At 37.7% G+C, this 17,054-nt stretch overlaps 1 protein-coding gene across 3 annotated transcripts in view; it reads right to left on the reverse strand.

The window, feature by feature from the left end:
• Positions 1 to 17,054, reverse strand: part of CADM2 (cell adhesion molecule 2) — a 584,066-nt gene that overhangs the window by 48,855 nt on the left and 518,157 nt on the right. For 2 of the 3 annotated variants that reach the window (XM_038154037.1, XM_038154029.1), the window contains one exon: positions 1,323 to 1,442. The exons of the other annotated variant lie outside the window; for it this stretch is intronic. In XM_038154037.1, coding sequence (XP_038009965.1) covers positions 1,323 to 1,442 — 120 coding nt within the window. The remainder of the gene's footprint in view (positions 1 to 1,322; positions 1,443 to 17,054) is intronic. 3 annotated transcript variants of the gene reach the window in all.

Consider the following 17,054-nt stretch of genomic DNA (forward strand, 5'->3'; position numbering starts at 1 on the left):
CATAACAAGCAGGAGAAAACAATTCATGAAGGGCAGCAAACTTCAGCACAGCACACCAAGAGCATCGTCCTTCCAGGATGTGAGCCCTCAGAAAGTTGGAAGCTTCTGTGCTTTACACAAACCGCTCTTTTATAAAGACATGGCAATTCCTGTCATTCTGTTCCTTTTCAGGAAATGTTCCTCCTGCAACCCTCTGAAGGAAAAGGACTACTGCAACACTTCCTCTCTTCATTAAAATAACAGCAATTTCACATTAAACGTATATTAAAGATTAGAAAATGTAATTTTAGGTCTGACGTCCGCTTATCGCATGAAGGCCACATTATTAAAATATCTGTGCCCTGTGGAGGAATAATTTAGGTGATCTGATACTATGACAATTTTTATTCTTGCAAGTTAGGCAGAATACTACGACTGACTAATAACAACACATCCTGAAAGAAAAAATGTCATAGCTGTCTTAACTTTCCTGGCCTAACTGCACCCCATCATGTCAAAACTTGCAGTGTGGTAAAATAATATAATTTCCTCTCTTCTTGTGCAGCGAAAGCTTTCAAGAGACCACACAGGAACCTTCTGCCATTTCATTTACCACAAGAGATTTGTAGCTATCCAGAAGATGATAATCTGCAAAACCTTCTGCACACATCTTCCCTATTTAGCAGTTATCTGATCAGCCACTGAATAAAAGAGTAAAATAACCTTTATATTTTGCTTGTAAAGAAATGAAGCATTACTAGAAACATATGAAAAGCTGTAACAGAAAAAACCCCAACAGATGGGGGTCAGGGAGGGGAGAGAGAACTTTTAGCTCATTTACTCAAGCTCTGGTGAGATAACAACACCCCTAAATTAGGAATGTCTTAAGCTGCAAAGGGCTAACAAGGGTGATGCATCACAAGCAAGATTTCATCAACAGAAATTCCAGTGCTGAGACACCTAGCTTGTTTTAAATGGTAGCACCCAAAATAACCAGCCTTAAAAAGGTCAGGTTTATTTAAAAATAGCTTGCTTGCATTTTACATTAAAGTTAATTTACTAACCTTAAAAAATTTAATGCAAATGTATACAAATAATTTAAGCATCCTGTCAAAGTTCACATACACACTGCGAGAGCAATGGCAACATTCAAGGTCATATGAAATCTTTCTTAACCCACCTATCACCCTTTGGATTATTCTGTTGAATATACACTGAACTGAATGCTTGCACCCTCGCTTCAGCAATTTCTATCCTTGTAAAAAAAAAAAAAATCAAAATCAAAGCTCTAATTTCCTATTTATCATGTGCTTCCCAGGCCATAACAAAGAAGGATACTGTACCTCTGATGCTGGTGGCTGTTGCCGATGTGGTTGTGCTGGCTGTTAAGGCTACATTGGTTGTGACTGTTGCAGTGGTAAGGGAGGGGATGACAGTAGTGGGAAGCAAAGTGTTGAAAACATCTGGTGAGTGGAAAAAAAAAATGAAATAAAATCATATCATGCAAACAAAGGAGAACCATAACAGTGGTTTAATTTGTAAATACAAGTATGTTGAAAATGACTAAATTAAAACATGATTAACATAAATTATTACAGGTACAACAGGGTACCTTTAAATTCTTGACATTTATCACTCTCAATTTTTATAGTCAATCTTGGAGTACACAGAATTTAAAACTCTGTTAAAATGACCACATTTCCACAGAAGGAGAGAGTGACAGTTTAAGTGACAAGAATCCATTTCTTCACTGAGCCATTTTAAATGTCTCACGTAGTAGAAACCATATACAGATGAAACATGCTGTGTCAGAGTGGGAGATGAAAAAAACAACACCATCATGCTAAAATAAACACACACATGTTAACGAGAAATGGCTGTATGTTAAAACACCCACTTTCAGACAGACTCAATGAAGGGAAAAAGGGGAGAAAATTCTACTAACTATAAGAGCTGCTTTTTCCGGATTGCTTTTCTTCTTCCCACACATTTGCTTAAGACACAGTTGTCTGCTAAGATCCAGAGCAGAGTACATTTCAAAATCTTTACCCTAATTTGCAGGCACAGTCATCTTTCAGTCATCCTTAATGCTTACAATTTATTGTTAGTACACATCAGTATTTTTCTAAAACACCTTCAAACTAAAAATCAGAAATGATAATATTACTGATAAAAAAGCATGCATGCAAGTCAGAAAAATTCACAAAAAAATTACGACCGCATCCTACAAAACCCCTCAGGTTTTGCTCGAGCAAGTGCAGGAATGCCAGGATTAGGAGCATGACTGCTTCTCTGCAGAAGAACCAACACCACCTGATGCAGAATGCTCCAGTACAGAGCAGAACATAACCAGATGTACACATAGAAAATACTTTGATTACACTGCCAAAAGCAATAAAGACCAATAGGACTTTACCTATAAGGTGATTGCAGGTTTTAAAGAACAGAAAAACAAAAGCTCTGAAGAGAAGTAGAGAAAAGCACTTCTGAGAAGACATAAGCATCTGACATTTTTCAGATTATTTATTTCGAAGGTTTGAAAGGGAAGGACTCGTTTCTCAGCAGCTGATGGTGAGTAACCCATTCCATACTGATTTCACTGAAAATATTTCTGAAGGGTGCTATTCAGTGCAATAAAAGAGCAAAATTCTGACCTACAATCTGTCTTCCCTTGCTTTGGAAAGAAATGCAATTGGTCCCTGAGTACCATCAATTCAGACTGAAATCAATGGAAGCTGAAGTAGCTCAGAGCTTTTCAATATTGGGCCCCACAGAACACACTTCAGACACTGAATCCTTGAGTTCAGCATCGCATAATTACTCTCTTAGGGTTTCAAAGTAGCAAGCTTACCTTATTTCCATGCTGGATGACAGATCATTTTCCAAATTTAAAAGTCTCCTTGTTAGTAACTTTGTAAGTCACCTACTATTTTCTGCAGTCCTCTGGTTTTTGATAAAAAATACCACTATGCTCTCTGGAATCTATACCTGTGTGATATTCTACTTCTGAAGCGATCAGAAAACAAAGATCCATCTTTCATCTCTACACTGATTTTTAATCTAATGTACACTGATATTTAATCTAATTCCCAGTATAAAATATTCTCAAGACAGAAAAATTAGAACAGGCTTTTTAAAACCCTCACAGTTGTAGCCATATTAATCACCAGGAATAATGATAATATTACCTGGAGTTTGAGTACCACAATAATGAAATAGAACTGAGTATAACAACCATTAGAAATAAATTAACATGTTAAAAAGATACATGTCACATGTACTGATCTATGCAATTTCTTCTCATAAAGGGAAACTCCTTCCCTGATAGCTATCTGTTAAAAATTAAATCAAAGAGAAAAAAAACACACCTAATTCATAAGGAGAGCAAAAGCTTGCTTATTAGGAAAGCTCTATATATCATTCTTGTACAAAAAACTAATTGGTGTGACTCATGGTTCCATTCATTATTTTTCTAAAATACCAATTACTTAATACTGCAATGACAAGTTATGGTTTTATGACAAAACTATCCAATCTGCAAGCACGTTGTTTACCTTTTTTACCAAATAATAGCTTACATGAATCACTAGCTAACTTAGAACTTTCTGGTTTCTCTTGAGATTGAAGCATTTCAAGTAAGATTTCTTATTTTAAATGAAAGGCTTCCTAGGAAGCATTCTAGCTAACATGAACTAGGATATGTCAGTGTTTTGATACAGATGTGATCTCATCAGATTAAGAATAATGAAAACTTGTGCAGATATTAGTTTCCTGATGAAAGTCATAAACTCTGATGCCAAACATCAAAATGGAAGCCTGGCAGAAGCCTCAAAGAAAATATGTCTTCTCAAAAGGGATGCAAAAACAAGGAATAGCATTTGGTTTCTTTGCAGAGTGAGGTGAATTTCACCATGCAAATGACTGCACTCTGTCTGCTTTGCTCACAGCAATACCAGGACTTGCTCCTACAGACCCTAGCATGAGAGAGAAACCAGGAATCAGCAGCCTGAGGAGCATCACTTTGCCCAGGCAATGAAATCTAAGTCTGTTCTGGACTCTAGAAAGGTTTGGTTTGTATCAGCTTACGTTCAAAGCTCTGCCCAGTGGAATACTCTATTAACAACTATGAGAGTCTGCAATATGAATGGGCAATGTGACCAAATAACTCTGAGCTCTCCAGGCAAGACTTTCTGGAATGCCTGGATCATATCTCATCCATAAATCCTACTCTGGACAGCCCAGATTCAAGCACAACTTTCTGAAATGATCCCCACATTGAAAAGACCTGTGTGTATGGCACCTGCTGAGTCTGACAGAATGACTCCTATCAGCTCTTCCAAGATTTATGGATTCTTATGAAAACTCTGCCTTGAAAAGGTTTTTGTGTAAGAGAATACAGAGTATTCAGTTCAAGAAATAAACTAGAAGTAATGTTCAGTGTTCCTCAGTTGCTCATGATGCATTGCAAATGTGGGATGGGATTGGAATGGGTTTGGAAGTTCCCAAAAGCACACAGACTATGGATAAAAAAAATAATACTTAACAGCACAAGCTTCTGTTTAAGTCATACAAATCACTCTGCTTCATAGAGGGTGTGCTGTTCCATGTCATGCCAGAAAAGAAAATTGCAACTTGATCTTTTGATCTGTTTCTAGTCCTGCAGGTCTTTTTTTTTTTTTTTTTTTTTTTTTTTTTTTAATGCAAGGCAAACCTATCTTATTTCACTAGCGAGGCACACGTTGTCACCCAGAGCTCCCTGCTGGCAGCTGCTCAGCTGCTCAGAACATCCTATCATAGGGACAACGTAGATTTGTCCTCTTGAGCTTTCAGTCAGGAAGGATCTTAACAGAATGGATTTGCAGATTTCTGCCCAAGAAATCTGTGCTGGAGTGAAACTAAATTCCACTTTTTTGTCTTGCAATTTCTGAATCTAGTTGTACACAATGTTCAGCTGAAAATGAATTTTTCTTTATGCCTCTCATGCCACTAAATGCCAAGGATCATTATGACCAAGAGACCTTGCAGAGCAGAACTTTTTAATTCAAGTAGCCATACCCAAATCACTGTGCCAGACTGCTATTTCATTAATACTAAGGTATTAATCCTTAGCCTCCTGTGAAGCAGAAAATAGCTATATTTTGCAGATGGGGAACCAAAGAAGATAGAAAAGCCGTGCTGAGGAGATCTAGAAGTCAAGCAATAATTGTCTCCATTAATTTTGAAAACTCGCTTCTAAACTGGATGTTTGTTGACAGACAGACATTCAGTCAAAAATCCAATAATGTAATTAAGTTGGTATTAACTTCATCATCTTGCTAGCTCTGAAATGCAAACAACACATGGAGAACTAATTGTTTCCATAAAAGCTGTTGGAAATAGAAAAGGGGTTGACCTTCATGCCAAGAGAGTCCCATGGACTCTTTGTCACTTCTGTTCCACAGGTTATACAGGTGAGGCTTGACATTCTGTGAGAGAGATGGGCTCCTAACCTCTCTCTGGTGGCACAGGGAGGTTTGAGCTGAGCTGAAAATGCTCAGCCAAGAGCCCTCATTTCAGTGAGGAGCTGGGAAAATGTCAGAGCTCGGTGCTGCAGAGAGCAGACTGAGCAAAGCTCTGGAAAGGTGTTCCTTGTGTCACTGCTGCCTGCTGACACGCCACAGGCAGGAGCCAGGGGAGAGCAGCAAGCAGGCAACCTGAAGGCTGATTCCCAGGGGATGGTGGAAAAAGGAGGAACAGGCAAACTGGGCTGGTGTGGAAGATGCTTTTTAGCAGAGGCACAGATGAAAACTGCTCATGAGTGTCAGGGCAGTGTTGGACCAGATCGGCTCAAAGTTGTGTCGAGCCCCACCTGCTGAAAATTTCCTGTTTGCTTCTCCTTCTTGCTTGAATTGATGCTGTGCTCTCCTTGCTAAGGCAGAAGACATCCATCCATTTAAGTGCAGAGAGTCTGGATAATTTACTCTCCCTGCCAATTTGGCCCTGAGCATTTTTACTCTCCATTTCCAAAGAAATGAGAAATGGTTCTGTTTGGTTTAGTGGGCTTATGTGAAAGATAGATCTGACCTATTGAAAATATTTGACTCTTTTGGTAAAAACACAACCGATATTTTGACATGACTGAGCACAAATCAGACAACAATAGCTGCAGCTGATAAAAATGTAAAGGCTTTTGTTTCAAGCCTGACAAAGGCTGACAGAAAAATTAAAGGACAGGGTGATAATGATGGATGGTCCTTGCTGTATTTTGACTGAGAATGAAAGAAATTTTAAGTGGTAAACTGAACTGAGTGATGACCTACCTGGGAAACAATCTCACTACTCTGTGAAAAATTTAATCAGTCTGTGATATGTAGCACTAAATAATTTAGCAAGGTTTTAAATTCAAAGGGAGCTGCATTTACCTTGCTTCAAGAAAATGGGATTGAACAAAAGGATCACTCAGCTTGAACATCATGTGCCAATAGCTCCTTAGCACTTAGACTGAATGATCATGAATGCTCATGGACACAAGGTCAAGGGGTTCTTTTTACTAATTGATTCAGATTTATGAAACTCTGAAATGGCAATTATGTGCTTGACATTTTTGCTAGCAAATCAGATGTCATTAAAAATATCCAAACCCTTTTAACAAAAGCTCCATGTAGATCTATATCTTTAGTTATACCAATAAAAGCTTCAAGTGGATGAGTTCATATTGCAAGACATACAGTTAGACTAACTGGAAAGAACAAATCAGGACCTGGAAAGAGCAATAATTTTCTTATAGAAAGCTTTGTAGCTTGCTGGTTCATTTGTGGTTTGTTTTTTAGGTTTTTCTCCCTATTTCAAAAGCAATATGTTTCAGTAGCAAATGAAGGAGGATGAAGTATTAAAAATTACAGCAAAAATGCCTGTTTCCATCTGTTTTCAAAGAGCCAAGCAAAAACTTGGAATCTGCACATCCCTGGCCCAAATTCTGCCCTTAGAAAGTTAAGAATATAACTCAGAAGAACAAAGCATATTTCAATATTAGTGTTTCAATATTAGTGTTTCAGTATTAGTGCACCATACTGGCAGTATGGTGTCATCCCAAATCACTTAAAATGAGGGCCTGATATCACACTGTGGCACCTTTTACAACACACGCTCTGACCAGAATTGCTTATGACAAAATAAAAAATGTGATGAATATGAAAAAACAAGGTGTAGTAGCAAGTTATTTCTGATTATGCCATCTCATTTGACACTGAAATATGAAGAAGTTAGCTGCCCTAAATCGTCTAGAAAGAACTCCTGTAGCGAATATCTCATTTATTTTGTGCACCAGAGCAACAGCAGGACTCACAAAGACCACAGGTGTGTGAAAGACTGATTTTCCACAAGTAAAGCCAGGTCAGGCTCAGGACAGATGTGAGAGCTGCCAGAAAAAAAGTAGCTGTGGATCTCAGGCAGGTGAGAGGGAAGAAGTAGGGGGATGGAAGTACCTCAATGCGGTAGGAAGACATGGCAAGGGAGGACAAGCTTGCAGGGCTGAGAGCAGCATTGACTTCTCTCCTCCCTCAAGGTGCATCTGTGCAGCTCTCAGCAGAACTGTGGGCCCCTGGGCCAGGAAGGCAAGAGGGGTATTTAGGGTATTTAGGTAAAACCCCTCTCTGCCACCTTCTGTGGGCACCCTTGATGCCTCAGATTTTAGCTTTTATATTTTTCAGATTCTGTACAGGTTTTATCTTTTACATTTTTCAGATTCTGTACTGCTTTAGTGAGTAGTTCTGAGCTTCACATTAAGGGATGGCGAGCTCTCTTCACAGAGTCAGGAGACAAAACGATTCCTTCTCTCGCTGGGGACCAAGGACAAATGATCCAAATCTCAGGCCCAAGAGCATAAACAACGCGGACTGCAGAGTGAAAAACAAACAGGATGGGACTTCATAACCTAAAGCTGTAATTGGACAATTAACTCCAATATGCAAATGGACCAGAACTTATAAAAGTGAGAGATCCCGTGACCAGATGTCCATTTTGTGACCATTTTGGTTCATGTTGGGTGTAGCCCCGGCCAGGCTCCTGTATTGCCCAAGGTGTATCCACTGAGGCCTTTTAATAAACACCTATTTTTTCTTTAACTCTATCTAGTCTCTATTCTAGGTCAGCCTTCACAAGGCATCACCCTAACAAGAAGAATATGCTGAGTAGAGGCAGCACCCACCCTTCCCTTGCACAATCAGAATCTAGGATTTAGTAGAATCTGGGACTATGTGCTTTATAATGCTTATGGGTGCTTGCTAAAAATTCTAAGAGTAACAACAAACACTGAAAGTTTTTTGTTTGTTTTTAATGGATATTAAAACATGACCTTTCTGCACAGCACCAGATGTTGCCGCAAATTTGGCTCTGTCACCTGGAGACTGGAGCAATCTGCTGCACTCACAGTTGGTGGAGCTGCACAGAGGGACCCCAGGAAACCTGAATCAAGCATTTCACAGGAAAGCATCTAACATGAACATTTGAGAGTTGCACTGGTGGCTCATAGCGCTCAAAATGTCGGGTCTGGCCTTTGAAGCCCTCAGTGCTTACTTTAGGGATCGTTTTGCTCCCCACAGCACTCCACTGAATTTGCTATCAGCAAAAGCACTCTGGCTGCAGCTCCCTTGGAACAGAGAGAGAAGTTTGCAATGAAGGCCTGGAGATGCTGGAACACGCTCCCATTTTGCTGCCCGTCAGACTCATTGTTTGTCACCAGCACAGCCATTTAAAAAGCTCCCTATCCCTGCTCCCAGTGAAGCAGAAGAGTAAAACATGACATAATGCACTGTCACACAATATATTTACCTATTGCTGCTCAGTTTTGGTGGGGAAGATTGTGTTATCTGCAGCATTTGGACTGTGGGAAGCTAATAAGCTGTAATGCCTCATTTCTTAATTTCTAGTTGGGCTAAAACCAGCTGACACATACAGTATTCTGAAAAGGATAAATTTAACAAAATAATAACCAGGTAATTAGATATTGAAAATTACTGTAGTGCAATAAAAATTAAAATTCTCAAGTAGGAAAATTATTAAATACTGAAGAATCTGTTTTCAAGCCCTCTAAGTTTTACTTTATTAATGGTTATTAGTGCAAGATTTACCTTTAAGGACAAATAAAACCAAGTATTCAACAGAAAGATTAAACCTCAATGTTCTGGAGTTATATGAATACAAAACATACAAATTTACTACAGGAGCACAGCAAGACCTAATTTTTTCCCCAAACTTAGCACAAGTTTTGTCAGCAGTTAAAAAAAGTCCTTTCCAATTCAATAGTAGTAATAATAACAAAACCAATTGTTTTAAAGGAGTCAATCTGTGTTGTATAAAAGCTCAGCTTTCTCATTAAAGTACCTACAAATACTGCACTGAAGCTTATGCAACTTGCCTGAATTTGGTAATTCAACACTTTAAATAAATAAAAAGGAAAAGTTTTAGAGCATTGTTTGAGACCACAGCCTCAAATAAAGATACCATACTTATATATATATATGTGTGTGTGTGTGTGTGTGTGTGTGTGTATGTGTGTGTGTGTGTCTTGATTTTGTTCACAGCTCTACATAAACAAATACAGAAACAGTAAAGAATGGATCTCTGTCTTGAAAATCTGTAAGATCATTTTTTTGGCAGTACAGACCAAAGTTTAGGAAAAAAAGACAGTATTATTCCCATTTCACAGCTGGGGAAATGAACACAGGAGAATTAAGTAGTATGTCTTATATTTTACAGACTTCTGAGCCTGACAGGGGAGTTCAGAACAGATGTCCTGAGGCTCATTTTAATACTCCGCTAAAAAAAACCCAAAAAATCAAAACCTCAAAAGAAAACAAAATTGCATTTAAAAAAAAAGCAGTTGTCCTTATACCTGCAGTGCAAATTTCACTGCATTCAGGACAAAATGTTACCACAAAAGCCACCAAACATCTTGTATGAATAAAGCCAGCACAATTTTCCCCAGAAGCACACCATTCTATCACTATTAATATGGTGTTCTAGGCCCATTGCCACTGCTTAAAAATCACATTAAGGCTGTGATGCTCATTTTTATTCTTTTTAAGTAAGCAGACAAGCCATATTTCCTTGTTTTCTCAAGCCATAAAATAGGAGTATTCAAAATTAAATGAAATAAAGTACCGGCAGCTGGCCCTTGAAAACCTATAAGGAAAAGCTAATGCACAATACAAATTCAGACACCCAGCAGCCTTGAACAAAGATGACAGCTTTCTCAGAACGACACTTGACTCTTTCTGCACACACACACACAAAAAACCCCAAAAAACCAAAAAAACAAATTTCAAAAAGCTCAGCCAGAATTGCACTGAGAAGAAAGAAAGTAAAAAGAATTTTCCAAAACTTCCTTATTAAGGGGACATGTTGAAATTAAATGGAGGTAAACAGATTGCTGATCTCTATTTTATTACAGTTGCTACTTTCATTTCTCTGAGAAATTCCGGGCAAATCACTGACGTTGCTTAAACTCCAAACTCACAGCAATAATTCTAAGGTTAGCAAAGATAGATAACAGAGACTGTCATTTATTTTAAATAAGTTTATTTCAAAATAAAATCAAAGGGTCCAGCACTAATCTGAAACACTTTATCACAGTGGGATTGCTGTATCTTTTTGAAAATCATCTTGGGAAAGTGACTGGCACCGTGCAACCTAAAACATAGATTTTTGCACTTTCATTGCATGGTCTCTGACTAACACACTTAATTCCCACGTTCCTATCACCAAAGTACACTACCTGAGAAAACAAGGCCCTATCTTTCCAGCTGTCAATCTTTTCTCTCTGTTTTTTGGAGTTGTGGGGGGTTTTGTCCTCAAAAGAGTTCTATACATGTAGTTGAATTCCTACCATAATTCTTTGGCTTTGTATAACACATAACCATGAATGGTGGGATCCATGCAATATTGTCAAGACTTAATTTTGTTAAAATTACCCAGTTTCCCTTCAGGGTGGGAGATATTTAGTCCCTTAACTGTTATACCATCAAGCAGGATAGCTCACTGGTGGAAATAACAAGGGTTTTTAAATAAAGAATGCTTGATCATATCTGCTAATCTATCTTAAACAAAGTGATACACAAAGTAGTGCAATGAGATTTCAGTTCCTGCTCTAAAATGATGAGAGCCATCCAGAGCTCTCCTCCATCAGGCACTTCAACATGTCAGCATCCCTCAATCCTCCCTGCTTCCCACCAATCAAGGGTTGGGAAACCTGCAGAAAATGTAAACTACAAAAAACACAGGGGGAAAACCAAATCCAGTGGTTTGGATCCAATGGATCCAAGTCTAATGGGCGCAATGACCCACAGTAATATCAGAAGAATAAACACTTTGCCCACTCCTCGAGCTTTTCCCTGCCAAACTTTCTTTTGTCCTTCCTTCTCTCCTGTGATTTGTTTGTTTCTACACTTGCCATGAGGATTAATAAGGGCAGTTTCAGCTGGAAGATAAATCTGCCTCAGGCATGAGGTTACCAAGGAAAACAATTTTTTTCTTCTAGAGAGTAAACAAGCAGTGGAGGGAAAGCAAAGGGTCTTGACTGAAAACTCTTGGGGTGTCTGTCACAAATGACACATCAGCTTACACCACACGGGAGACCTCACATCAGCTTACTCCACATCTGGAGACCTCTTCCCAAGCACCTTCCAGGAAAGTTCCTTCACATGGGGTTAGAACTTTCTCAGTGCTTGTGAGGGAACCACACAGGATTCTTTCACAGCTTGGTGAAAGAAGTCAGGGCATTTTGGGACATACTCATACGGCAGATTCCAAGTTTCATCAACTTTGGTAGTCATGTTTTTAATGGGTTTTTGCTTTGTTTTTTTCTTCTTGAACATGAGGATGGTTTTGAGATACACCCTTACTGTCCTCCTGGTTATTTTTGCTGTCAGCTCCCCTTTCTCTCGGAATCATAGAGAAAGATTGATGCCATAAGCTTTTGTGGAAGCTGCCAAAACACTCTGGAATCTCTGAGACAAAGCAAAGTGATTCATGTTAAGGCAGAACTAGTCAGAGATAGATCCAATGCAGAAAGTCTGTGATAGGATTCAGCAATAAAAAATGTGACTAATTACAAAGCAAAGAGAATTTTATTATATTGCATCAAGAATTCAAGCAGTAAGAGCTAGAAAAAATAGTTTGCAATTGCAGCATAGAGGAGGGACTAAAGACACCTTAGGTCCCAGCACATATTTAGATTGAACCTATGCTGTGAAGAGTAATGTTAGGAAGATTTTTGAGTTTGAGGGTTTAGGGATATTTCAAATTCTTGTCAGTTTCAATACTGAAAGAATGAAATACTGCAACCAAGTGGAGAAATACCTTCCTTGCCCTAAGAAAAATGTTAATTAATGTAAGAAACATTTTATTGAATATTTTTTCTTTTATATAGCATAGAAATGCAGGCTCAGATAAACTCCAGAAAAATTCACCAAGCAATTAAGAACTAAAAATTAAATAGCAAAAATAAAATCATAAGTATTAATAATTATAAATATAAAGTTATGGATGTTAGAAATATTAATGGTTTGAGATAAACTAATTACCTACTTCTATCTGAGCCACCATGCTCATCTTCATATGTGATCAAGAGGGCTCAGATGAAAAACTTCTCAAAAGTCACTAAGAGAGATGCATACATATTTGCAGAAGCTTTTCCCTATCCCTCTCAGCCTCCAAGGCATTTACATCTATCTCCAAGAGGATTCACAATCTCAGCTGGAGCAAAGCACAGTTCTGATGTATCACCTGGTATGACCAGTGGTCATTTTAAGCAATATCACTTAGATCTTGTTCTATTTTCTTTCCTGAATGGAATGAAATGCTGAGGAACCTATTCTCAAAAGAAAGGTAAGTTATGGAAGCACCATGTGAGAAAGACAGAGACAGGACACCCTTATCTGCCTTCCACCACCTCATGGTGCAAGAAAGGCTTCAATTTAGAAAAATCACTAACTCACTTCAATATTGTCTTTATAGCTTGAGTTTCCTGAATAGTAAATGGTCTAGATGGAAACAGAAGATAATTAGCAACTGTTAGATTATAACTTTATCATCAGTCTCAAGTGAAATCATTGAGTTAATATTTCTTCATGAAGATTGCATATGATGTTCATAGACACAGTAATTTTAAAAGCTGGCATCTCAAAGAAAAAAAAAAAAAGGGTAAATTGAAGTAAAGTTCAGGAAAGTTGAGAGTATAAGTAATAGCAAAGGGTGAAAAATTAGAGAGTAATCTTTGCCCCTACAGCAAATCAGTGATAATAAACTCAACAGTACTGCAGGTCAGTTAAAACAGTCAAAAGAGCAAGAGTGACATATTTGGTATATCCACACAATCTTTTCTTTTTCAGAAATCCCACTAGAACTATCATATCATAATTCATGTGCACAGAGAAAATCAAATATTTTCAAGACTCATGTCTTATTAAAGGCATTATCCAAAACCACAGGTTTTAGAACACATACAATATGTATTCAAATTACATATTAGAATATATTGTTCAAGGTTATATTGATATATTGTATATATTGTTATTGTTCCATTGTGAAAGGGCTTGGGGAGAGATTTCCTGCTGCTGAAATACTCTGCATTCCATTTCAATGATTAATCCAATACGAAATGTTTAAAAAAAATATTTTATATGTTATATTAAAAAAATCACTTCATTTAAAGTTTTCTTTATTGAGAATCAGTATTTTAATGTAAAAATGTAGATGTGCCAAGCATATTCTTCAAAAGTATTAGTGTGGTTTGGAATGCTATTTTCTTGACCTTTCCGAAATACTTTTAAGCTTATCTGGAAAAGAAATTTGTATCTTATTTTTCTAAAGTCACCATAAATGAAGAAAGATCAGTTCATACAGCTCAACCATACACCCCACTATTCAAGTATTTATCAACAAAAAGCAATTTCAAAGTAGCTGCCTTGAGAGTGTTCAGGGATAATAGCTGGACAATTCATCCATAAAATTAAGCCAACAACTCCACCACAAGTTTCTTGACAGACTTCTCATACCTGAAAATGTCAAATATATACTATTCTCCTTCAGCCCAATAACAAAAGCTCTATTGCACATTTTCTTAATTTATCTGACTGCAGGAAATTCACCTGCATTGTGCTTTAAAGTCTGGACCACCTCTTCTAGCCTAACCAAAAGTCAGCTGGAGAAGTCAGCTTTAATGTTGTGGTAATGATTTAATGTCTTAATGTCATTTTATAACATTGATGTAAAATTAGAGTATTTCAGCAAAATTTGATGGGCTATGCTTTGAAGAAGATAGCCTTGGGGGAAGAAAGGCTTTTGAGACTGAGCAAGCACTCATGAGCATGCTTTTATTTATTTATTTTCCAACAGAAAGCCCAGGCTCCTTTTTTCTGCAAGTTATCTTCTGTACTTTTAAATTTACTTTTACTTCCTATAAAATGGGAATAGTAAAAATTTTTCACCTTTGTTTTAAGGACTCAGTACTAAGACTTCTTTCTTTTAATTCAAACAAAGATTCAAAAAAAGAAAAATCTCAAAACTAAAAGGCACATATAGTCACATACAGTGAATTTCTAATTAAGTCCTAAGAAGTCTTCTCATATTCTTGATATGCCTGATTGCTGTAAGGGCAATGTTGGGGTTATTCACCAAATCCCCCCATAATTTCAGCTACATATGTTATTATTGTTACATCACACCATGGTGCTGCTCAATTCTCATTCTGCAAAGCTCATGCTTTGTTCACATAAAGGCAAAATGTTCCCATAGGCAAAGAAAGCCTGAGGGGTGTGTGTGTGTGTGTGTAAATGAGACACTTTAACTCAGAAAACTTTGAAGGAGGAAAGTTTTAAAAAAGTCCAGTCACCTCAACTTGTAGGATCTTAACACCAAAACACAGAGCAGCCAAGATTACTGGCAAGTGCGCTGCTCCACAGGGATGCTGCCTTCTTTCCCAAAATTTTAATGTGGTTTTTGTTACATGTTTATAAAGGTTTATAAAGTGTTCAAAAACACTGTGCAAGATTTACCAGAGGCTTGTAGTGAAAGTATTTGCAAACTGAAAGATTATTGCCTATTCATTAAGCCTAATTTTGAAAGAAAGCAGAATATATCCTCACCTCCTCAGGTTTTTTCAATTTTCTGCTCTATTCAGTTTCTACCTTTACAGGGAGATATGCACAAGTGAGTTCAAGAAATAAAGGAAAGAGAAGGCCCCCTGTGAGGACATCAAAACAGAAATGAAATAGAATAAAAAATCTGATTGCTGGAAAATGAACGGACGAAGACAAAATAATCCATAACAGATAAAGATAGAACAATTTGTTTAATTTCATATGTTTTGGATTCCACAGAGTTTCCACCAATTAAAAAAAAAAAACAAAAAAAAACCAAACCAAACTTATACAGATGTTCAAGTGCATGCTGCTGGCATTATTGTTGGGCACAGAAGGTGAATCTCTATAAATATATTTATATTTAATAAACTAAGGTGTCTGATGCAGATTTGGCATAGTGATGTTCTAGATATGGAGAACAGTCAGTCACAGAGACTTAGAACTAGACCAAAAACTGAAGAAAAAAGGGGAGAAAAAAAAAAGATTATGAAAGAAGGAGAATGGATACACGGGAGAGAATTGCAGGAAATGCAGAGTTTAAGATCACAATTAATGAGAAGTAGAGACCAATGTGGAAATACTTGAGAATCTATTGAAGAGAAGCAGCAAATATGATTTTAAATGCAAACTTCCAACACAAACAGCAAAAGAGGCCAAATAACTTGTAAGGTTGGAAAGAAAAAAGATCAAGCACCAGGCTAAACAAACAAAAGAGAATACTTTTCCCTCAAAGCACATAACTAAACCCAGAATCTTGTTGCCACAGGTTACTGTGGAGGCTAAGATGACAAATGTTTTGAAATGGGACTGGACAAGCAGGTGGAATATAACTAATGCTATAGTTAGGAAAAGTGCAGCGGGACTTCTGGTCTTACACATTGTAGGAGATCTAATGAGGTTGTAACTCAGTCTTTCAGTTGCTTTTATTTGCAAAAAATGACTTGCCCAAGAAAAAAAAAAAATTGAGAGGCTGAAGACAAAGGAATATGTCATGCCACTTTTTATTCCTCAGAGATCCTAAGTTGCTGGCTCAAATGCTTTCCTAGTTAAAATTTGGGCAATGAGAACTGCCTTGACCATCCACAGCTGCTGATTCACCTTCATTTCGACACTGCTCTTCCATATAATTGCTGCACAACACATTATAGCTCTGAATATTTCAATTAATTTAATGCCTGGCTGTAGATTGGCATATCAGGATATTTCACCAAGGTGCTGTTTCAAATAGGGCTGCAAATTATCAGCTGCTGCTGTTTGCACTAAGGAGGTTTCTCAACGATGTGGACTTCTGTCACTCACTCCAAGGCAGTGCTGAACTGAGTCTTTGGCAGTGACACCCAGAGGTTCTGAACTACTCCTCCAAACACAGCAGCTGTGTCCTCAGGTTGATTATGATGGAGCACCTCCTTCCTCCACTCCAGCTAAATCACTGCAGTTATTACTGGAGCTCTGCAAGCAGAGTCTATGTTTTTGGGTTGAGCAACATGAGTTTGACAGTTTGCTCTCTTTGCTGGTGATTAATGACTAGTATTTGGACAAAGGTAAACAAAAATTCTTAATAAATTGGAAGAGAGTGAAAATTGCCTGGGGCCCATTACCAAAGAAAGGGTGTAATATATCTAGCCAGAATGTGCACTTCTAAAGCACTAAGCTTGCCAATTAGAATACAGAAATGACAACAGCTACAGGCATTAAAGCCTGTGCCTTTGTTACTGCATGAAACAAATGCTCGAGCAAACTACATGTCTTGCCTTCGTGCTTCTGCCTGTAAACTCTGACTTTGTACCCACCTTCCTGCTTCACAGAGTACTTTTTGACATTTATTATTAACAATAAATGTTAAGAAAAAGGAAATGAGCAGTCACATTGATTCAGCAAAGCAGCATGAGCATATTTAATGCCCAAGCCTTTAACCTTATTCAAATAGATTCAATTTCTCTGAAGGCTGGTTTCTTT

Source organism: Motacilla alba, chromosome 1 (genome assembly GCF_015832195.1).
Source record: "Motacilla alba alba isolate MOTALB_02 chromosome 1, Motacilla_alba_V1.0_pri, whole genome shotgun sequence".
NCBI lineage: Eukaryota > Metazoa > Chordata > Aves > Passeriformes > Motacillidae > Motacilla > Motacilla alba.